Source organism: Argentina silus, assembly GCF_951799395.1.
Source record: "Argentina silus genome assembly, chromosome: 2".
Classification (NCBI taxonomy): Eukaryota; Metazoa; Chordata; class Actinopteri; order Argentiniformes; family Argentinidae; genus Argentina; species Argentina silus.
In genome coordinates, this window is record NC_139656.1 from 28250229 (window position 1) to 28274672 (window position 24444).

Genomic DNA, 24444 nt, shown 5'->3' on the forward strand with positions numbered 1-24444 from the left:
TTCAGAGAAAGTACTGACAGAGTTACTCTTTTCGAGAGTTAAAGGCATGCTGATTCAAATTCATCCTCTGTGAGGCACTGAATGATGTCATTTGATTTAAATGACGTTTCACTATCATTGCTGCTCATGTGCCTCAAGGCTACGTCAAAATCTAAATCACAGACTAAAATCTAAATCACAGACTAGAGTCTAAATCACACTGAGGCCTACAGTCATCATTACACTTCTGTATTTACACAATGTAGGAATATGAGCTGAGGTAAATAAACTAAATGGGCCACGTGCATCCAGGTCAGTTGTCTGGACGTCCATGTGGCCCGCCAGAGAGAGAAGTAGGGGCGGCTGCTTGAGGCAGTGCACCTGGACCTGCAGTGCTAGTTCCTGTTCCTGTTCCTGTCTCCCCCGCATGCCACTCTCTTGGACCCGTTGGAGCGAGTCTCAACAGGAAGCAGAGTCACGGCCACCCCAACGATCGCTATAGACACACACACAGACACACACACACAGACACAGACACACACACACCCATTTACATGTGTGCACATACATATACACACACACACACACACACACACACACACACAGTCACACACTCTCTCAGATACATGCGTGCGCACACACACGGGCACACTCGCATGCATACACAAACACCCTCTCTCTCATACACATGCGAACAGCAGGACACCCTGCCCTACCATGCCTGTGTCTCCTCAGCTGGCAACATCTGGCCTGGATATAGATAAGAGAGGCGGGGTCGCCAGCTACGCCTAGTTACGCCTAGTTACGCCTTTATCACTAGCATCCAATCAAAGTCTGCCAACTTCCTCCTCTACCGGACCATTACCATATCACCAGAGCTGTGTGTGTGCATGTGTGTGTGTGTTATAGATTACTTTAGTGTCAGTGTGTGTTGACATGTAGGGCTCTAGTCAGTCTTTTCATTCTTTAGACGTCGGCTGCAGTTTGAGGGAGTAGGTGTCGTCATAGGAAGGAGTAGTTCACAGGCCGGGTGACAGTGGTTGGCTGTTAGTTATATTACAGGAAACGTCTGGTCCACTCCACGCCGGTTATGCAGTGTTAGCGTTTGCCTAGGCATGGTTTGGCTGCATGCTAAGCATGGCATCTTCTGGCGATGGAGCTCCAGACATCTCATATTGACAACATGATAGGACAAATGGGGTTGCGAAACATCTGGGAAACAATGTCGAATACAATGCAACTTCTCTTGTTTGCTGAACTTCTAAAGTGCAAAATTGAAATAGATTTTTGCACAACGGTAATGAAACTAATGGTCTTATTGTCATTCAGTTGAGAAATTATGAATGTATTCCTTAGAGTAAGAAATATCATGTGTGAAATTGAAGTATCGATTGGGCAATGGGTTGTGTACTTGTTTTGCTGTGATTCTCCCTCAAGATCATGCAATGGTTTTGAAAACACACTGCTCAGATGTCAATCTCATGATGATACCACAAACAGCTAATATTCCTCGAGCAACGCCATGTTATAACATTGTGCTATTACCTGCTAATGTTCTTCAACTAAAGAAGACCAGGAATATTCAAGTATATGGCAAGGAACTGTAACCCACTTTTTTATGTGTCTCCTAATGTCTGTGTCCCTCAAACCTGTACTTTCAGTAAAGCCCCTGTGTGTTGTTCATCATGGGCTTGGGTTGTAGTGTGTATGCGAGGTATTCTCCCACACATGCATAGACAGCAGCTGTGTGGAGAGGACCATTGAAATGTTTGCACACCGTTCGCACTCGCTCTTAGTTACCCTACCACAAAGACAACTGCTGAGCAAAGGGCTTTGGCTTTTTTGTTCTCCCTAACAAAGTAGGAAAAAATGTAGAGCCCCCCCCCACACACACACACTGGTTATAGTGAGCAACTAGCATGTTTTCGCAAACATGGTCTGAGGAGATGCATCTTTGTTGATTCAAGAGACCCCCTTAAAATCCTACAGCTTTTAGATGTGAAATGGAATCTTACTTCTAATGGAGGCCTCTTCTGACCTCTCAACGCTCAAACTGGTGTGAAGTTCAGACATGAACGTCTTTGACTGTGGGCGAACTTCCTCCAGATTTTGGTGATTTTCTGTGATGTTTTCACAAACCAGTGCTAGTTTGCCACCTCAAAATCTGTCCTAAAAGGTCATACAAGCTACATTATTTGTTTCAGTTATTAGGGAAGGGGGAATAGGCGGGTATCAAGGTGTCTGTGTATTTGTACACCAGAATAATTGGATTTGTAAAGCTGAATAGGCTAGTGGGCTATGTGCTTTTATGCTATCTAGGCCTATACTCAATTTACACACACTCAGTAATACCTGGCAGTCATACCTGGTACCACTTTCTATCTATTCATGTCTATTCAAAAAAAACAAATGAATCAAGTTTCACACAGTAAATACTCCTCTGTAATACTCCGCCACCATGCTAGTCATTTGTATCCTCACAGCCCACTACGCTAGGTCTCTCTCTCCAAACTTCTGTAGTTCAGGCTGTGCTGGGATCATCCCTGAGGAATTGTCTGGTATTTTTGGCATCTGAGACATGAGTGTATTGTTGTTGTTGTAGTTTTTTCCTCTCCTGATAACTGCTAGGCTATAAAAAGCCTTGAGAGGAGGCACTCCTCCCTGTACACTGATGAAGGGGCACGCAGACACACGCTAATAATACAGTAGCTGGGCTTGCTAGATAAATCACAAGTTGTTTTTATGGCCACACAAAACCTTTTTGGTATGCAGCTGGGTCATCTACCTTAGTAACCGTATGGGATGGAGCCAGGTAGTCTGTTAAGGCTCATGGTTTGTTGTTGAAAGTTCCTGATCACAACAATGAGAGGAAATGTAGCAATGCGACTGTAAATGTAAGCAAAGTGTTCTTGGGGGCATTAGTCCTGGGGTCATATGATGAGATATATATATATATATATATGTATATATACACATGCATATATATACTGTACATACATACATACATCAAACCTTGTTTTGCCACTTTTAAGAACACATAGCAGAGCAGAGAAGGTGTTATTAGGCTCGTTGGAGGTCAAGTAGGAATCAAGTTTTGTTGAGGCCACTGACTTGACTGACCAATGCCCCACTCTGACACAGTGCTATGTAAAATAAAGTACTATGTATTTGTACCAAGAGGGTTCCCTGTTTTGATAACTCTGGCCTCTATCCTGTTGTTACTGTGACCAATTGTTTACATTGTGAATGGAAGTCAGTCTTCAATTGTAGACAGTTACAGTACAGCAGTGTCTGCAAAACATGTCCATTCCCCTCACTGTTCCCTCGGCCACCACAGAGGAGGAGACAATAATGATTCAGTCTTTTGCATTTGGCAAGAGCTCCCAGGAGCAGGGATTATGTCCTAGTGGTGTTTATAATAAATCTGCAATTAACTGGCCTCTTAAGTACTGCTGAGCAGAGTCACTGTTTAAAGAGCTTTATACAGTACTACACCCTCCAGTTATAGAGCAGGTGGGATGTGACACACACACACACACACACACACACACACACACACACACACACACACACACACACACACTCTTGTGCCAACAGAGGGTAGAGGGTACTTTTTGAATGCTCACTGTTTAAATTAGGCCTATTATACAATATTAGTAATGTGTTTTGAATCTAATACCTGTCAATGTCAAGAACACGTAGGCCCATGCAGTACCAGTGAATAATACTTCCCAGAATGACTTGGAATTAACCTGGGGAATCCATCCGCGTCCACCATGTCTATAAAGTCATCTAAATATAGGCTAGCTTAAACATGACCTTGACACACAGGTAATAATCCCAATACGTTGCCACTACCCATAGTGGCTTAGCAAAGCACCATGAGTTTTGAAATGGAAGTATTTTATTCACATCCTCCGCTTTCCAGTGTGTATGCGTTAAAACGGTGTCACCAGACAGTGACAGTGTTAGGTTTTCTTGCTTGGCAACACATTGCCCCCTGAAACGTTTAGGCCAACAGAGCACCATAGTTTTACTCAACCCTTCATGATCCTGTTAAACCCATCAAAGTTTGTTGTCTTGTGTACTTTTCACGGACGGCTAGTCAATCGGGTTCAAAGCTTCAAGCGGCCTCTATCGGTTCAGTTGGTCGGAGAGAGGCTGAAATAATTGAACCGATGTAATTGGAGCATGTCGGAGGTATTGATTTGTGTAGTGGCGTGGAGAATCATGCCCTCAGCTGCCAAGCGACTGACACTGATTCCAGTGCTGTCATCACCCCAGCCAGCCAGTCAGGGCAGGGCTCCCAGACCTCTTATGACACCGACCGCCCAGATTGATTTCTATAATGGAATCCACTTGGAAATGACTGTCGAAATGGATTGATTTGCTTGTCCTGCTGTGGATGTTTGGGCCTGCTTGCGTTTAGGGATGCTTCCTACATGTTTTCAGATGTCTGTAGCGGAGTCATGTGATCTACTGTAGGTTCACGCTCTGTAATGATGTGGCTTTTTATGTCATGTTTTTGAGATTGAATGACTTGATTTGAATTATCTGCCTGTACATCACATATTGAGTTTACAGACAACAGGGGGTGTTGGATGGCTCTGTGCACTGTAAGCAGCTAATGGGATGATGAAAGCGACTGAAACACACACACACACACACACAACCCTCTTGTGTTGTACTCAATTCATACACTAGGCTAATGAACTATTAAAGAGCTAAGTTCTCACTGATCTGCCCTAAGCCTAGAGGTTAATCCAAGGGTCTGTTATAACAAAACTCCTAACTAATCACCGGAATCTGGGGTGTTTGTGTGTGTGTGTGTATGTGTGTGTGTGCACGCAAGCTGTGTCTGTGTGTTTCTGTATGTGGGTGGGTATGTCTGTTTCTGTCTAGACTATAGTGTGTGAGTGTGTGTGTGTGTGTGTGTGTGTGTAAGCTGCATCATAGTCCCAGATGGGGGAGGGGTGGGGTGGGGGGGTCAGTTTCAGTATCATTTAGGCAGCCAGATGTGTCCACCACGGCTCTGGGTCTCTGTCTGTGCCCTCTTAGTGGACCAATGAAATTCGCCCCTCGGCAGGTTGACGCTCAATAGTGGACTCAGCAGGGGGGCCTCTACACCACTTGGGCCTCTACTAGCTTAGCCTACCCTCCTCTGCTCACCACCAATCTGTGAAAGACACACACACACACACACATACACTGAGGCTAGCTGGCAGACAGAGGCGGTGTTGTGTCAGCTCAGCTGCTGGTGAATCATCTGTTTGCCCAAGCCTCTCACCCCTCTCCCTCACTGGAGCATGTCTCCAGCGGGCCCCGCCCCTCACCTCTCACCTCCTGGTGACCTCATAGGGGCTTAGAGCACCACAGAGCAGCTAGGGTTCCCCAACCCCCCCCCAACACACACACACACACACACTCTTGTGTTATTGACCTCAATCGTCTTTGCAGCATACGACGTCGTTTGCAGACGACTACATGCCTCACTAGAAACTGTGAGTCGTATTCCAAGTTCCAAGATGTCTATTCAAACAATTTCATACGTTTATCGACGGACCTGAATGTTGATTAACGCTTGACCTCCCAGCTTCATACTTCGTACTATGACCCTATGGATATGGCCGTGGCTGTGGATGTATGTGTGCTAGCCGCCTCGAGTGATGTCCTGCGTTTGTCGAGGCACGTGTAGTTCCAGACCCAGGCATCAGGTCTGGCCAGTGAAGAGGGACGAGGGGGAGAGGCCTCGGTGCCTCAGGGCCTGTGGAGGGAGAGAGGCGATGGGGGAGGGGAGGAGAGGAGAGGGGGTTACACAGCCAGGGTGTCTCCATTCTCCACCTCCATGATACAGACATTTCCAAGACAAGATTCACAAAGAGGGCTGCAAGGCCAAGCAGCACCTGACATTACAATGTAATGCCTAAACACTTCACAGAAGGCGGGTGTGCATTTGAATTGTTTTGTTGTAATGCCGGGATGGCTGCATCTGGGTTTTTCAATGTTGCATGCACATTTGAGTATTATCATTTCTGGGTCAATTGTTCCCCCTCTCTGAATTATTAGAGTGTATGTGCATGCGTGTGTGTGTGTGTTTTTGTCTTTGTTTATTTGTTTACGGTTATGACTATAAGTCCCATCAACATCTGGTACATCCTAAAGCCTTGGAGATTAATCCATCCAAGCATTATTGTGGGGGCTTTGTTATACGGACAGAACACAATACACTGCTACACACACACACACACACACACACACACACACACACACACACACACACACACTGGGACAAATTGTGTCAGTTCTCTTCAGCTGCCCGCCACATAGAGGTTAGTGTAGGGGAGGGGGAAAGGCCGGCACTGCTTGGCTCCATTTATTCACAACACCCCCCCTCCTGAGATATGTCACAACACTGCACCCCCACACATCAGTTGGATATACCACTCTGTGTTTGGGTGGGTTTGCATGTAATGCGGGATATGGATTTTGGGATGTATTGAATTGTATTTCAGTCCAAGCTAATTCGCGCCTTGAATCGTACACCGATTTCTGTTGAAATTGAATCGTACATCAATTGTATGAAGTTATGTGACAGCTCAAATTTCCCTAAATCTATTTGAATTGACGTGGAATTGACTCCACCCCTGTCAGAATATGTGCAATGCTTCTGGCTCACTGTCTGTAAAACGGTATTGATTTAGCAGTAGTGGAGACAGCTATTTAGGATACTCCCCCCCCCCTCCCCCTCCACTGTCTGTCTCACCTAGTCTACCCTCTCACTTTTATCCTCCTTTTACACACTCCGTCCCTCTCTTCTGTCCCATTCTTTAACTCTCACCCCCCCCCCCTTCTTTTTTTCCTACTACTCACTCCTCTCTCTCTCTCGCACCCTCTCCTTCCCTTGCTCTTCTGCCCTGTTCTATTTTTAAAGGGATAGTGCACCCAAATTACAAAATCACATATTTGGTTCCTTACCCTGAAAGGAGTCTATGGACCGGGAGAGACTTCAATCCACACTCTTTTCATCTGGGCACTGTCACTAAGCGCTAACTGTTAGCTTCTTTTTTTTAATACCAAAAACCAATGGAAATCAATGGACCCAAAATTAGCATGTTCAAAATGGCATGCCTAAGTCATCTCAAAGTAATTTAAATCAAGTTATTGAGTTCATAAACATGCTAATTTAGGGTTCATTGACTTCCATTGGCTTTTGGTTAAAAATGCAGTGGATTAAATGCAGAGGTTTGTGACGGTACCCAGATGAACAGGACCAAAGTGTGGATTAAAGTCTGTCCTTGTCCATAGATGAACCAAATATGTGATTTTGTAATTTGGGTGAACTATCCCTTTAACTTATTCTCTTCTCTCTCTCTGTCTCTCTCTCTCTCTCTCTCTGTCTCTCTCTCTGTTTCTCTCTGTCTCTCTCTCTCTCTCTCTCTGTCTCTGTCTCTCCGTCTGCTCATGTGTCTCTTTCTTCAGGAGAAGGGTGTTGGTTGAATAGGCTACAGTGACCAATGGGAGCGTCATGTACTTTGAAGATTTGAGGTTATGAGGCGCTCATAGTTGCTTGGCCTGAACATGCCTCTGCCTGGTGATTAACTCCTTTGCATAGACTGTACTTTCTATGGTCCGTCCACCTCAGCTGTACACTCAACAACATCTCACTGAAAGGCAACAGTTAACCTTTTCCCTGCTGCTGCATTACTGCCCCCAGGTGCACTCTCAATTGCCTTACAGTATATTTGATTTAACCTTTAATATTGGATAATGGAAATGAATTTATACAGTATAGCGCTTTTTTCCATGTGCACCGAAGCACTTTTTACTGTTTGAGAGGCACATTTTACTTCCATAAATGAATTTCTCTGCATATTTATTTAGGCGATGCCTTTTACGTTCTCATATATCAGTGGATATTAGTGAATGTATTATTCATCGCAGATTCTAACGCCTTTTTCACCCCCGAGCCCTCTGGCGTGCCTTAAAATGATAAGAGGAATAACTCATTCATTTATTCATAAAAGCACATTTCTCAACATCCCGGCATGACTAGCATCATCCACCATTACATCCTTGATCCCTCTTGTGTGTTGGTCTTTGCGTAGATTCCCCCAGCTCTATGAAAACTAGACCAGGCTACACCTTCCTTCTCACTCCCTGCCTCAGGGAACAAACGCAGTGGCGCTCTCTCTCCCTCTCTCTCTCTCTCTCTCTCTCTCTCTCTCTCTCTCTCCCTCTCTCTCTCTCTCTCTCTCTCTCTCCCTGGCCCCCCACCCACCCACCCGTCCCTGGCCACGCTAATAAAACGTGAACAGACAGTGTAGCGTGAAGAAATGTACCTCCCCGAGCCGCGTCAGGATGCTACTCTCTGATCAGGCTTATTGGGGCAGAAAGAGAGGGAGTGCCTCCTCCTCCTCCTCCTCCCTTCGGGCCCTAGAGAACGAGGGGATGGCAAAAGAGAAAGGGGAGGGAGGAGGGGGAAGGGGAAGGGGGCAGGGATAGGGATAGGGGAGTTGTGTGTTTGTGGTCTGCTTTGACCACTCTGTTGACTGGGATTGAGTTTGTAGACACCAAGGATTTACACAGAGACCAACATAGACTAAGCATTCCTATACAGTACGTCCTTCATTTTGAATGAAAGTCATTGGTCACCATTGAAGAAGTAACTTCGCATTTCTTTGTCCCTAAGTATTGTAGTGGTGTTTCTCTTGTGTGATCAATACAATACCTTACTGAATGTCTATCTATGATATGTATAGATCATCAGTAAATGCGCAGCAACTCATCAAAAGCATTGAAAGTGCACATTGCGCTAGCTCAATAGCCTCGGTATGGAAGCCTCTTTTGGGTCTTCTTATCTTCTTATCATTCCCCTGCTGCAATACATTTCCGATCTGCATTTCGTCTCGGTCTTTTCTTGATACCTTTTAACAAGCTTGACTTGCAGTAATACAGCACAGACATTGATAGTGACGAGGTCTGTCAAGGTGGAGTGACGTAGGAAAGTCCCACTGATAAGCTATTGGGCTGACGTTGATATACAACGGTCATGCTAATGTGATTATGACATTTTACTCCCTCAGGTGTCTCTGCCTTGAGGTGGCTGCTCTCTGAGTGTAGACAGTCAGGCATGCCTGCTTGTGCTTTTGGCTATCTTGTGCTGCAAAGTGTCTGTCTGTGCTTGTAATGATGACTGGGGCCTAGCTCTCTGCACTCCATTCTCACTCAACCACTCTCTCTCTCTCTCTGTCTCCCTCTCTCTGTCTCTCTCTCGCTCCCTCTCTCTCGCTCCCTCTCTCTGTCTGTCTCTCTCTCTGTCTCTCTCTCTCTCGCTCCCTCTCTCTGTCTCTCGCTCCCTCTCTCTGTCTCTCTCTGTCTCTCTCTCTCTGTCTCTGTCTCTCTCTCTCTTTTTTTCTGTGTGTTTTAAATGCACAGCAGTAAATGTTCTGCTGCGGGCCAGATAGCTCTGCTCCACGCACATTCACTAGAAGAGGCAGTGCATGTGTCATAGCCTGGCTGCTGCTGGGCTTTAGAGCTTATCTCACACTTGCAGCTCCACCTGTGAGCCCAGGACAGCGGAGCAGCAGAGTTGAACTCAGATTTATTCAATTTATTTCATGTGATTCAGTGGCTGCAGGTGAAATGTGTCATGGCACATAGAATCCCCAAAATGTGCTAGAACAACCAGTTCTGGTCAACGGACCGGGTTCTGGACCGGGTTCTGATGATAAGAAATGCTAAGTCACTTTCCCTGCAAAATGGGGGCATGAACCCACATACTAGAGGTTCTTCCCGGTGCCTCTTGTCATATTGTGCCCTCATATGGTCCTGGAGTTGAACATGCACAGTGGCAGAATGGGTGAGTCAGGGGGACGAGTGTCTCTGAGAACACTTTTACTTTGGGTCCATCGAAAGGGACCAGGCCCAATCCCAAAGCCTTCCCTTTTCAAGTCCCTTTCCAGTCTCCCCCAACCCCCCTCTTTCCCCCGGCTTGCTTTGAGTCTCTCCCATAGACTGGGCTGGCTGAGGAGACTGTCACTAGCCTAGGAAGCGTCCCCATGCCAGGCCCCCATCAAGAACACCTTGTTTAACAGCCTCTCGTAAGCACTTTCTGGCACCCAGTTTTGGATCAGGGCAGTTTTGTAGAATCTACTGCAGTTCAGCATTGTGTCTCGGTGAGGCAGTCATATCACAGATACCACAGGGAACAGTGTTCAGCCTTTACTTTCTCACACAATATAGTCGTTTTGTACGTAGTAGAAATTGACACATGGGTTCAGGAAGAAACCAGGATGTCACTATTGGAAGATGGTTTATATGCAGTGGGTCAGAAACCGTTTTGAGTTGTTCGCTTCTCAACCATCACTGATGATATTTGTTTGTGTTTTGAAAAACAAAGCCAATTGGCACTGTTGCGCTTGAACTCTTCCTCGGCCGCCATTACAGGACTTTCATGATCAGGCTTTGTTCCCTTTACCTATTTTCTCCTTCTTCAGCCCTTTGAAGGAGAATGCCAACGGAAAATTAAATGTACTGAAACCCAGAGGATCATTCAATTAGGCCAAGATAACCCTCATCGCATCCATCTAGTGGGACATAGCTGTTAATGTGGCATACAAGTGGTGCAATGTCCATCGGGATATAGGATAATTCAATTTAAGGAATTCATTGCGTAACAAGATCAAGTAGACCCCTGAATAAATTAAGTTAAACGCTACCTGTGAGAGCTAAGCCTCTGCTCAGGCTAACGGCTAACGGCTAATTGCTAGATGGCTTGCAATCAATTTCTCCTACAGTTTGAGTCTTTTGTGCTCTATTGATCTGCCTTGTCGCTTCGTTGGCGCTGACAAGCACATTGATTTCCCTCGTGGCTCCCCACCCATTAGCCCCTTCTTTTCTCCATTCTCAGCGAGTCTGCATTTAAGGGTCTAAATATCAGCTAAATCCCCTTCTTATCTGGCACTGCTTAGCCACCACCCAGCGAGACTGATGTGGCTGTCCTCACCCAGACAGTCTATCCCCTGTATCCACTCTAATCTTCTCAGGGCACATCAGAAGAGAAATAGTTTTAATGCTCCTGCTGTTCCCCAGACAAAGGACAAGGTGACTGACCACCATTTTGTGCCCCCTGTTTAACGAGAAATCGGTATAGTGTACAGGGAATCCCATCTCTCCTCCTTTTTTTCTTGGTTCAGCATGACTTGATTTAGTAGCTTATTCTGGGTGAAAGAAGTGAAATAATTACTTGTAACAGCTTTTTCGGGTCACATTAAACAGCTTCAAAACGACATGCACTGAAATCCTAGGAGTTGGATATTAAAAGGCGTATCACTTTGTTTTAGGTAAACATAAGGGGTCTCTTCCATTTCCCCCTGATTTGAGACGTGTTTAGACTCCATGATGTTTTTTTTTCTCTGTCCTGTGAAGAGACTTCAAATAGGAGGTTTTGCAGAGTCTGGGAACTAGCACGAGATTCTCCAAATCCTGCCCCCTGCCTTCTCTGAAAGATACCCGCACCCCCCCCCCCCCCCCCCTCCTCCTCATCTCCCTCTCCCAACCCCTCCTCCTCATCCCCCTCTTCCACCCCTCTCCCACATTCAGGAAATGGGAGCCCTGCCAGAAGCCCTCTCTGTTTCCGGGAATCTGTCCCACAATGCCGCAGTGTAGTAAGTTGGCTTTGACGTGAGCGCCATTGTTCAAAGAGCAGGCCCCATTGTCTAAGGGAAGGAACAGCAACAAAAACAACAACCACCCGTGGAAGAAGGAGAGGAGAGGAGGGGGAGAGAGAGAGAGAGAGAGAGAAAAAAGGATAGGGGGTCTGTGCTATTTATATAAAGAACCTCTCTGCCTGGCCTCCTATCTCTCAGAGTTTAGGTGGGGATCTGCATGGTGGATATGCCAGACAGTATGGGCCGGAGAGAGTGAGCAGCCTGAGGACATTGGCTTATGTCGGCATCGTCACACCGCCCATTTGACGATGACATGAGTCAAAGTGGGTCTGGTGTCGCACTGTTTTCCTTCCCCAAAAAGGAGGCTGTGTCGGGTCCTGGCGTGGTTGTCCTGTGTTGTGTAAGCAAATGATTCCTGTGATGGTTGTTAAGGGGCAGGTGGTGAGACAGGTGGGTCCAGTCAGGCTGGCGTCTCTGCAGCTCTCAGACTACCTCCATGTGACTCACTGAGATGCAGTAGACAAGAGAGACCAGCTCAACCCATCAAGCTTTTTATTGCCTGATTGGCCTGATTGGCCAAGTTGGTGAAAATGGGTGACTGGTGTGTGGTGAAATGTTACTGAAAACGTAACGAAAATGAAAGCCGCGCACTCTCATTCTCTCATTGCTGTGACATTTATTCGCCAACATTTCGGCTCAATAGCCGTCGTCGTCACGGTGAAATGTTGGATGTGTCTTCCTGGGAAATGTCTTTGAGTAGGTGTGGTGAAATATGAATCAGTCCAAAGGAGAGGTAGACAAATATATAAAAACACATTCTAATTGTTCTCTCACTTGTTTTACAGGTTTCCCAAAAAAGCAACCAGGTGAGAAAGGAGCTATTTTTCTTGTTTTTCACAATTCTTTGTTCTCAGTCAATCAACTATAACACAACAATATGTCATCTTGACATGAAGAATAACATATCTATGACTAAAGACCTGTGTCTTATTTTTAATAAACCATATGTCCTATGAGTTGGATAGGTGAGACACCTGTATTCTGGTAGATTAAACCATGTGTCCTAGGAGAGAGAGGACAGACACCTGTATTCTGGTAGATTAAACCATGTGTCCTAGGAGAGAGAGGACAGACACCTGTATTCTGGTAGATTTGGCCCCTTGTGGAGGTATTAGGACACCCCACTGTGCCTGACACTAAGAGGATGCACTGACTGTGTGTTAATCCCTTGGGTGCTAGACTTTTCCTTCACCCATAGGGATTTGGCTCATCTTTGTCTGCTTAGATAGATAGGTAGCTAAAACCCTTGTGTCTGGCCTTTCTGATACATGTCTGGCAGAGTATTATAGGAGATCGTATTATGTGAGAGTATGACATATTGCAGTGAAATGAAATATTACAGTATGACGTCAGAAATGTTTTCATGAGATGCTGTGATTTTACATATATGTATAAGTACAGAACGATGATTTATTACAGTGTCACATTATTAATTCTCAATTTAACTCACCAACTGCCAAAGAGTTCCGGAACACTCACCACCTAGAGTGCTAAGTGTTTTACGTGGTATTTTACCTAGCAACAACACGTTGATTGGCTACAACATGAAGCCTTTATAATGTGTGCATTTTTGGTGAATAAAGTCACCCTTGGCTCTCTAGAATGTTCACAATGTGGGTGACTTTATTCACCCTCTGCGCTGAATGAGTTAAAGGGTCAGTGTAGAACATCTGTGGTCTGTGTAGCTGTCCCTGTCTGTGCAGGCTTGGTGTGGATGTATTTTCTGACCTTCGTTTGTTTCTGTTGTCCTTAGGACCGCTAGCATTCTCAGCAAGGATCACCCCCCAGACAAGAAAGCCAAGAGTGACAAGCCCACAGTCCCACTCGCGCATGAGTTTGACCCCACAGGTAATACGAACACACACACGAACACACACACACACACTTGGGCCTCTACTAGCTTAGCCTACCCTCCTCTGCCCACCACCAATCTGTGAAGAAAGACACACACACACACACACACACACACACACACACGCAATGTATTACTATCAGACTATTAAAGAGATGCTACAGGATGTTTTGTATAATTTCAGCCACTAGTTCTAAAATTAGCACCTAGGAGCCATGAACAGGCCGAATTGAATTAAACAGAGAGAGCCACACCTCCCCATGAGCAAAAACGTATTTTACTAAAGCTTGTTGGCCTTTAACTGAGGACTGTGTGGTCTAGTGAGATAAGAAATAGAATTACATTAGATCATGAACCATACAGTCAACACTTAAGCCAAAATTGTATGTAAAGAATTAGCAACAAATCCTATAGCATCTCTTTAGTGGTGACTACTGTAGGCTTAGTTGAACACGTTATATCACATTTCGTGCTTACTACCAAATTATAATTGTGAGTGGAATAGGTAGAATGGGTAGAAAGCCAAGGATATAAGAAGCTAACTATGCCACTGCATACTACTAGCCTCAGAAGTTCATGCCAACTACTGGTATTGGCAACTCTCACTCTTGGCTTACGTCACGGATCCCACACAGAGCTCAATTTCACTCACTCACTCAATCAGTTAATTGGACATACATTTTGCACAGTGCCAATGAGAGAAAGTGGTGTGGTGAAGTGACCTAACTGGGAGCTGGTTTCAGAAGTCCACTCTGGAGAACTGGAGCTCATGTTTGGTCTGGGAGGGGGGGTAGAAGAACTGATTACCCTGGCTCCCCCAGCTGACAGCCACATAAACAGACAGCACCAGGGAGATGCTTATCTACCGCTTAGATGGGGGGGGGGGGGAACGGCAGCAGCAGCAGCATGATGAAACAGACACACACACACACACACACACACAGAAACACACACACACGCAGAAACACACACACACACACACACGCAGAAACACACACACGCAGAGACACGCACACACACACACACACACACACACCATTACCAGGCTTGGTGACCATTTGAATAACATGGAGGCTCCTGGGAATTACGAAAACACCCTATCAAGTCTAACTTAGAATCAACATGCCCGAGCTTCATACAGTAATTGGCTTTCCTGCAACTTCCTTTCTTTTGAATACTGCATGACTTTTAACATCTATAACCTACATTTTTTTTCTCCATTTCAGTTTTTAATTATTTTTTCTCAAGTGTGAATTCTCCATTTGTCCTCATATCAAGTAAGACATACGGTACCATCCCAAGTCAGAACTATAGAAATACAGATTCCATTCCGTAATTCATCATTACAACAGTACAGAGGACTCCCCCCCTTCCCCCTCTTTTTCTCTCATGTTTATTTCCCAAAGTTTCCATTTTGATTTTCTGTCTACTGCTGTCTTTTTTTCTCCTGTGTGTCCTGGTTTTGCGTTTGTTTCTGTGGTTCTGTGGTGCTGTTGTTGCTAGAACTGCCTGTGCAGAGGACTGGCTGTGTAGTCGAAGGAAGCCCCGAGCCCTGTGGTAAGATGGTCCTCCCCTGTGTGACTCAGTAGTGCTCAAGTCGCCTCCTTACCTTGTCTCCTTTCCTACATCCTCACTGATCGCAGTAGAGCTTGATGGTGAAAGTAGGGTGGTAGTTGCCCATCCACATGCCTTATTGCTCGGATTCATCCTGGTTCTGTCAGGTCCTTGCACTTAAAGCGAAGGAGACAAGGAGAGGAAGCCACTGTATGCTATTGGGATGCACCCCCTCTTTGTGTGGTGGTTGCTTTGTGTGGAAACGCTCCCCCCCCCCCAGTCCATGTCAACTCTTGTCCACTCACATCACTAACACCTGACTCCCTACGTTCTAAGTTCCTTTACACCTGACTCCTTTTAGTTCCTTTGCCCTTTCTACATTTTGTTTTCCTCTGGGCCAACTCATGACTCATCTATAGCCTCACATTGCATTCCGGTGAATAATGGTGCATCCTCCAACGTTGCCAAAATGGTGTTGGAATGGTTTAAGTGCAAGATGAGCCAGAGCACCAAATCAGTGTGGTTTACGATTAGGAGGACTTTGCTACCAGGGAGGGTCAGAGTGGAGGGGGAAGCCTGAGGAAGTCAGCCTGAAGTGCCTAACAGTGAGACAGCACCACATTCTCTCACACACAGGCTACCAAGTTGAGTAATAAGTTGTTGATTGCTTCTGTTAGTTGGGTTGCACCAGTAGCCATGTCGACACGGCAAAGGTCACGAGTCCCCCCTCCCTCAACCTTTGTGTCAGCTTTCCCATGAGGTTGTGCACTGTACATAACAGAGATAGGGGTTGGGATGAAACATGTTTGTTTTTGTGTGTGTTATCTTCACCCCCTGTCAATCAGTTGGACTCACCTGTGTGTGTGTGTGTGTGTGTGTGTGTGTGTGTGTGTGTGTGTGTGTGTGTGTAAACTGCTGTGGTGTGTCAAAATCACGAGTGTGTGATGTCTCTATTTGAAACCACGAGGTGTGGATGCGTGTGTTGTGTTCAGATATCAATGTTCACTAAACACCGTGGCCTTATCTGCATGTCAAACTGGGTTCCTACAGAGTTCGTGCGGATTATACAAGCAGACACAAGCCGATGTTAAGCTCTGGATACATCTTAACAACAGCAGGCACATTTTAGTGAAGAGGCGTCCCTGTGGCAACAAAGAGAACTTGGAGAAAGCTATTTGAAAGGGATTGTTTGGACATCAGTCATTCGCTGCTTCTACTCAATAGAAGCCTCAAAAGCCATTTTCTTCATCAACATTTCACGAAGGCGAGCCACAAAAACAGGCGGCTATCAAGTGTCTCCCCAGCCAAGCAGACACATTGCCCTGTAGGAAATCGGTTTGACCCATCCAGTGTGTATTGTGCCCCCTCACAGACACACACACACCACAATGTGTCTCCCACCTCACACTTTCACTTTCCTTATTGGATCCTCTCACTGTTCCGACCTCTGGACTCTGGAGTATGTGTATGAGTGTGTAGAAATTAATGCTCTATCTCCTGTGTCTGTGTGTGCGTGTGTGCGTGTGTGTGTGTGTGTGTGCGTGTGTGTGTGGGTGTGTGCGTGCGTGTGTGTGTGGGGGGGTGCGTGCGTGCGTGCGTGTGTGTGTGTGTGTGTGTGTGTGTGTGTGTGTGTGTGTGTGTGTGTGTGTGTGTGTGTGTGTGTGTGTGTGTGTGTGTGTGTGTGTGTGTGTGTGTGTGTGTGTGTGTGTGTGTGTGTGTGTGTGTGTGCGTGCGCAGGGCTCGTCCAGCGTTGTGTGATCATCCAGAAAGATGAGAATGGCTTTGGGCTGACGGTGAGCGGAGACAACCCTGTATTTGTGCAGCTGGTGAAAGAGGGTAAGTTCATCAGTGCCACACGTACTGTCATGAGTACAGTATACCCTATAGTATTGTCAAATCAGGTAAACATCTGGCCTACAATATTGATCACCAAGGCAACTACACTGTTGGATTCAATAACTGACTTTGTGATGATGCGATCCACTATGATACTGCTCAGAGCATGAGAGGCTCCTTCTATGAAGCCCTGATATCTCTCACCTTTCTGTCTTTCTCACCTGCATTGTCTCTTCTGTCCTGCAGATGGCGCTGCCATGCGAGCAGGTGTCCAGACGGGTGATAGGATCATTAAGGTGAGGTCTCCATTCACTCTAGACAAGCACATAAACTCACTCAAGGTACAAGTTACCCCCCCCCCCCCCCCCCCCCCCCCCCCATCCACAGATTTAGGATGCGCCTACCCCCTTAAAGTCTACTCTTAAAGGGACAATCTGGGTTTCAAACGACAACAAAAACGGTTGGACACCAAATATTCATCTAACTAACATTAGGCCTAATTGCTTACGAATAACATTAATGACAACCGCGTTTTTCGATATATATACGGTGACTACGTCAATTAGATCCTGAAAACTCAGAAAACGTTTGAGTTATTTCTATTTTTGCCAAATCTGTGAAGACACCAACCATAAGAAACCATTAAGAAATTTAGTGCCGAGGGTGAATAAAATCACCCAAATTGTCATCATTCTAGAGTGCCACGGGTGACTTTATTCACCAAAAATGCTCACATGATGATGCTTCATTGTTGCTAGGTAAATACCACATAAACCACTTGGCACTCTAGGTGTTCTGGAATTCTTTGGCAGTTGGTGAGTGAAGCATAGATTTCCAAATCAATTCATTCATTTTCTTGGATGTTGCTATTGTCATCCCCCTTATACCGTGATGTAATTACAACCAATAATGTCTCTTGTCATTATCACTGATCACTGGTAAGAGGACTCCAAAGATGTTCACAACAAGAAATCCAATGTGGAATGACCCATATACACTCACGGAGCACTTTATTAGGAACACCTGTACACCTCATGGTGGAGGTGGTGTAATGGTGTGGGGAATGTTTTCTTGGCACACTTTGGGCCCCTTAATAACAGTCAATCATCGCTTGAATGCCACAGCCTATTTCAGTATTGTTGCTGACCATGTGCATCCCTTCACGGCCACAATTTACCCATCTTCTAATGGCTACTTCCAGCATGATAATGCACCAAGTCACAAAGCAAAATTCGTCTCAAACTGGTTTCATGAACATGACAATGAGTTCAGTGTTCTTCAGTGGCCTTCCCAGTCACCGGATCTGAATCCAATAGAACACCATTGGGATGTGGTAGAACGGGAGATTCACAGCTTGAAAGTGCACCTGAAAAATCTGCAGGAATTGCGTGATGCAATCATGTCATCATGGACCAGAATCTCAAAGTAATGTTTGCAACATCTTGCGGAATCAATGCCATGAAGAATTGAGGCTGCTTTGAGAGCAAAGGGAGGCCCTACGCAGTATTAGTATAGTGTTCCTAATAAAGGGAGTTCAGTGTTCTTCAGTGGCCTTCCCAGTCATCGGATCTGAATCCAATAGAACACCTTTGGTATGTGGTAATACGGGAGATTCACAGCTTGAAAGTGCACCTGAAAAATCATCAAAATCAGGAATATTTCCAACATCTTGTGGAATCAATGGCACGGAGAATTGAGGCTGTTTTGAGAGCAAAGGGGAGGCCCTACCCAGTATCAGTATAGTGTTCCTAATAAAGTGTTCAGTGAGTGTACGTATCTGGATACTGCCACGAACAACTGACCTTTCAATGGGTAGAGGTGACCAGTGGTGCAACAAACCTAGGAAAATGCCGTTTATGGGCGCCATCATCTTGAGTCGACATCTGATTGTTGGCACCAAACATGCTTTTTGGCACCAGCCATCAGTTCCCTTCAGGGCGCCGTATGGTCACATGGTATCTCGGACCTCAACATTGGGAAAGACTAAGGGGACACGTCCGACCTGCAAACCGATTTTAGAATTTCCCCAACTGGTTAAAATGTGGTTAGAGTTAAGGGTTGGGTTAAGGTTAGGGTTAGGACTAGCCTGGTCAAGGGTTACGGTTAGGGTTAGTCCAGTCAAGGGTTAGGGTTAGGACTAGCCCGGTCAAGGTCAAGCCCGCCCCTCTTAGGCACTCCCTTCAAAATCTCTCCATAGCAATGTATGCCTCCGCATACTAGGCTTGCACCCCTGTGCAAACTTACTACTCTGCCACCTGCTGGCCTGGAAGGGAACTACACCACAACAGTCCATTACATTCTAGTGGTTGATTTGACAGGGCAGGCAGGGAAATGTACTTCGGGGTAGAGACTGTTGACAGGGAAAGAGTTTCCAACTGTGTTCTGGTTACCTTGGACTAATAAGGGGTTTAACAACATTTAGGAACTGAGTGCCTTTCAAGTTGAAAACTGATGTGATGTTCTACTTCCTTGCAGGTTAACGGGACCCTGGTAACACATTCAAACCATGTAGAAGTTGTAAAGCTAATCAAATGTAAGTCACATGATTTTACTATGACATGATATAATGCTGTTGATATTGTGCTGATATTACGACGATATTATAATACTTAATTTCATTGGGTTAGTTCAACATTTCATAATGATACAGTGTATTCCAAATATACAGTAGTTGTGCAACGAATGGTTAATGCAACAGTCTCTACAATCTATTCATACTGTTATGTTGACAGGGATACTGGATATTAATAATGAACATGTCAGTTTTCACTTCATATTAAAAGTTGCATAGTTAATGCATGACTCACTTATGAATCATGCTATGAATCTAATTTGGTTCTATCGTTTACCCCTCGTGACTCTCCTCTCTCTCCCCTCTCTCCCTTCTCTCCCCATGGGCACCTTAGCGGGCTCCTATGTGGCTCTGACAGTGCTGGGGCGCCCCCCGGGGCTGGCCCAGATCCCCCTGGGGGAGGGGGAGGGCGACCAGGGCCTCTCTTCCTCCCTCTCCTCCCCCCACTCTCCAGGACCAACGGCAGGCGAGCGATGCCTCTCCTCCTCCACCACCACCAGCCCCCAGGACCACATCACCTCCCCTCTGCCACTCTGGGTAAGCACCGGAACCCCACCTGGGCGGCTGGATGATTTGACTCATTCTCTCTCTCTCTCTCTTTCTCTCTCTCTCGTCATCGGTTCCTTCAGCCATGCTCTCCTCTCAGTTCCACTTCTCTCTCACTTCCCACCTCAAGGTTCTACCTCTTTCACTTTCCTATCTTTCTACCTACGTTCATGCTTCTCTCTTGCATTTCCTGACTTCTACGTGTGTCCTAAAGTGGTCACTCCTCCATTTTGCGTTTGTTTTGTCTTCTCTGTAGTGTCGTCCATCTCCCAAAGCAAAGCACTGCTCTCATGATCTCTTTCTGTCTGTCCGTCTGTCTGTCTGTCTGTCTGTCTGTCTGTCCGTCTGTCCGTCCCTCTGCTCTCCCCTCACAGGAGGAGAACAATGCTGTGCATAGCCAGAAGGTGGACATTCTTAAGAAGATGCTGACGAAGGAGCAGCAGGACTTACAGGCAAGGCACCGGGCCGGGTGGGGAACTCAGGGGCCCTGTCTACAAACATCCTATAAGCCCCCTACACCCTAGGCCCCCTACACCCTAGGCACTTACTTGTGTAGGTCCTAAAGGACTGGATCGGCATAAACAAAATGGCGGCCACATTTCCAGGTGCTAGTGCAAGCCACTAACCATCTTGCTTATACCTATCCCCATCCTTTTGGGTCTATGCTGCTAAGTGTCTATGGTGCTGATACCTACTCCTGGTCACGGAGGGCCGCAGCACTGACACACATCTGATTCAGCTCATCCAGGTGTTGGGGATCAGTTGATTAGTTGAATCAGGTGTTATACTGTCGCATTAGGCTGGGACCAAAACCCACTGGACCACCCACTGTGGGTCTCCAGGACCAGGAATGAGTGTCACTGGTCTGAACCCACTGTGGCTCTCCAGGACCAGGATTGAGTGTCACTGGTCTGAACCTACTGTGGCTCTCCAGGACCAGGATTGAGTGTCAATGGTCTGGGCAGTGTTGGGCTCTGGAGGGCGTTTGTGGACGGGCCCCAAGGGAAGTGGGGAAACTTATGACCACAAGAGAAAATGTGTCAGCCGACGGATGACATTTTGGCACAAAAATTAACAATCCAGTCATAATAGAAACCTAGTTCCTTCTGCTTAGGAATTTCCCATGTGCATATTTTTTATGTATGAAGGGGCCAAACTGATAACACACATTGACTCATCAATAGTTAGCATTGCATGCATTACACGAAAATGATGTAGCTCACACACCCATTCACAGCTAAAAGCACTAGCTGTGTGTGTGTGTGTGTGTGTATGTGTATAGACTACAGCGAGTGCCTTGGGAGTGTTCACAGAGGCAGTGAATGAAAATTCTCATTAGATTTGAGGCTGCCGGGTGGTTTTAATTGTGTGTGTTTAGTGTCCTGTGGGGCCTCTTTAGAAGGCATGCTACGCGATGTCTCTGTGGGGAATAGCACAGCATGTGCCTCCGCCTGCCTCACAGTCGAATGGTAAACGGGTTAGAGATGACTCTGTGTCTCTGGGCTGTCATCACTACAGAGCTGCAGAGTGGCGCTACAGAGAGAGAGCTACAGGACAGGGAGTCTCCTGTTGGGATGAAAGGAGGAGGGGAAAAAGAGCTACTACCTCCCTACGTCTTCCTCCCTGTTCTCTCTGCCCCCGCGTCTCTCTCTCTGCTCTCTCTCCCTCTCTGCTCTCTCTCTCTCTCTCTCTCTGCTCTCTCTATCGCTCTCTGCTCCCTCTCTCCTCTCTCTCTCTCTCTCTCTCTGCTCTCTCTCTATCTTGCTCTCTCCTCTCTCCTCTCTCTCTTTCTCTTCCTCATCAGCTCTAGCAAAGTCTCTTTAAAGGCAGCCGGTTCACTTCGCCGCCATTTTGGTGACACTTCTTTGGGTGCTTTTTATTTTTTATTTTTTATAATAATAATAATACTCCACTCACACTAAAATGATACGAATTAGCAACTTTTTCTTTCGCTTTTTCAGGTCAAGTGTGTCGAAACATTTTATGCGGCCATTCGATCATTAAAAGTAGTTGTAATGTCTTAAAAATACACTTTATTTGTCTTTGTCCTAGCCTTCCTAGTCTCCTGCTCTATTCTTCCACATGCGTTACTAGGGAAACGGCGAGAGTAAGACTCGATCCTAGCAACGGCAACCTAGCAACGGCAACTGCTAATATATAATTGCGTGGTAATTGGTCAGAAATGTGTCCCTACGTGGGACAGGCGCCATCTTTACCGTCTCTCGCTAAACCAATAGTAAATCAAGGGAGTGGCATATCTCTAGTATATACACTCACTGAGCACTTTATTAGGAACACCTGTACATCTTCTCATGGTGGAGGTGGTGTAATGGTGTGGGGAATGTTTTCTTGGCACACTTTGGGCCCGTTAATACCAATCAATCATCGCTTGAATGCCACAGCCTATTTGAGTATTGTTGCTGACCATGTGCATCCCTTCATGGCCACAATTTACCCATCTTCTAATGGCTACTTCCAGCATGATAATGCACCAAGTCACAAAGCAAAAGTCGTCTCAAACTGGTTTCATGAAGATGACAATGAGTTCAGTGTTCTTCAGTGGCCTTCCCAGTCATCGGATCTGAATCCAATAGAACACCTTTGGGATGTGGTAGAACGGGAGATTCACAGCTTGAAAGTGCACCTGAAAAATCTGCAGGAATTGCGTGATGCAATCATGTCATCATGGACCAGAATCTCAAAGTAATGTTTGCAACATCTTGCGGAATCAATGCCATGAAGAATTGAGGCTGCTTTGAGAGCAAAGGTATTAGTATAGTGTTCTAAAAAAGGGAGGCCCTACCCAGTATTAGTATAGTGTTCCTAAAAAAGGGAGGCCCTACCCAGTATTAGTATAGTGTTCCTAATAAAGGGAGGCCCTACCCAGTATTAGTATAGTGTTCCTAATAAAGGGAGGCCCTACCCAGTATTAGTATAGTGTTCTAATAAAGGGAGGCCCTACCCAGTATTAGTATAGTCTTCCTAATAAAGGGAGGCCCTACCCAGTATTAGTATAGTGTTCTAATAAAGGGAGGCCCTACCCAGTATTAGTATAGTGTTCTAATAAAGGGAGGCCCTACCCAGTATTAGTATAGTGTTCTAATAAAGGGAGGCCCTACCCAGTATTAGTATAGTCTTCCTAATAAAGGGAGGCCCTACCCAGTATTAGTATAGTGTTCTAATAAAGGTGTAATAAAGGGAGGCCCTACCCAGTATTAGTAGTCTTCCTAATAAAGGGAGGCCCTACCCAGTATTAGTATAGTGTTCTAATAAAGGTGTAATAAAGGTGTAATAAAGGGAGGCCCTACCCAGTATTAGTATAGTCTTCCTAATAAAGTGCGTGTACAATCCACGGTTCCCCACTGTAACAGAATACACTAGTTACCATGCCAACCAGTCAACACTGTGGTCACATGTCTTTCCATCTCCCACCACCCACGTGTAGAGTGGTTTTTGAGGTGGATCAGCCGTCTGTCTGTCTGTCTGTCTGTCCTTCCCTCACACTCTCTTACTCTCACTTCCCCCGATGACAGCATTCAAACCTGGGACCATGGGAAATGGACAAGCTCTGAGGAAGTTCTTTGCCTCTATTTCTCTCTCACACACACACACACACACACACTCTCCAGGACTGACAGGACGGTTCACTCCTCTTCTCATACACGCATTCAAAAGAAAAATAATATTATTTTGAATGTGTATAGCGCTTATCCTACGACCCAACGTTCTTTTGGCTTTTAGCTCGTTCCCTCCATCCCTGTGACGTTATGCGTTATGTGTGTTCCTCCGCGCTGCAGGCCATGAAGGAGGAGTACAGCAGGAACCCCACACCTAAACTACTGAAGGACATCCAGGAGGCCAAGAAACACATTCCACTGCTGCAGGGCCAGCTCAGCAAGGCCACAGGGACACCTCAGGTACACACACACACACACACACGTACAGCACACATACGCAAACACACACACACACACATTATATGCAAACACACAGACTGTCATAATGACTTCTGTTGCCTGCCATAAGTTTCAATAGGGTTAGAGTTGCCTACACAGAGTGTGCATGGACACAATTCCTTAAACTACGTGTGTGTGTGTGTGTGTGTGTGTGTGTGTGTGTGTGTGTGTTTTTTGGGGGAGGGTTTTCAGGATGGCTCGCTCTCCCCAAGGGATGGCGAGGTAGAGGAGGGGGTGGGTGGGTCGGCGGACGGGGACCAGACCCCCTCCTCGCGGGGAGAGGGTGGCGGCGACGGGCCCTGGACCAACAACAATGTGAGTAACACCTAGCTTGGCCAAACAGCCTCTCTTCAGTGCCAACATGGACCCAGTCAAATTCTGCCAAACTGTTTATCTAATTAATTAATTAATTAATTAATC

At 46.0% G+C, this 24444-nt stretch overlaps 1 protein-coding gene across 2 annotated transcripts in view; it reads left to right on the forward strand.

Annotated features, from left to right (window-relative positions):
• The window catches only part of arhgef12b (Rho guanine nucleotide exchange factor (GEF) 12b), a 53395-nt gene that overhangs the window by 7848 nt on the left and 21103 nt on the right, over positions 1-24444 (forward strand). Inside the window, exons 2-10 of one of the 2 annotated variants that reach the window (XM_083697521.1) lie at positions 12494-12514; positions 13462-13556; positions 16852-16950; positions 17197-17246; positions 19426-19483; positions 19857-20059; positions 20443-20520; positions 23866-23985; positions 24217-24339. In XM_083697521.1, coding sequence (XP_083553647.1) covers positions 12494-12514; positions 13462-13556; positions 16852-16950; positions 17197-17246; positions 19426-19483; positions 19857-20059; positions 20443-20520; positions 23866-23985; positions 24217-24339 — 847 coding nt within the window. The remainder of the gene's footprint in view (positions 1-12493; positions 12515-13461; positions 13557-16851; positions 16951-17196; positions 17247-19425; positions 19484-19856; positions 20060-20442; positions 20521-23865; positions 23986-24216; positions 24340-24444) is intronic. The other variant, XM_083697522.1, reaches the window with a different exon arrangement.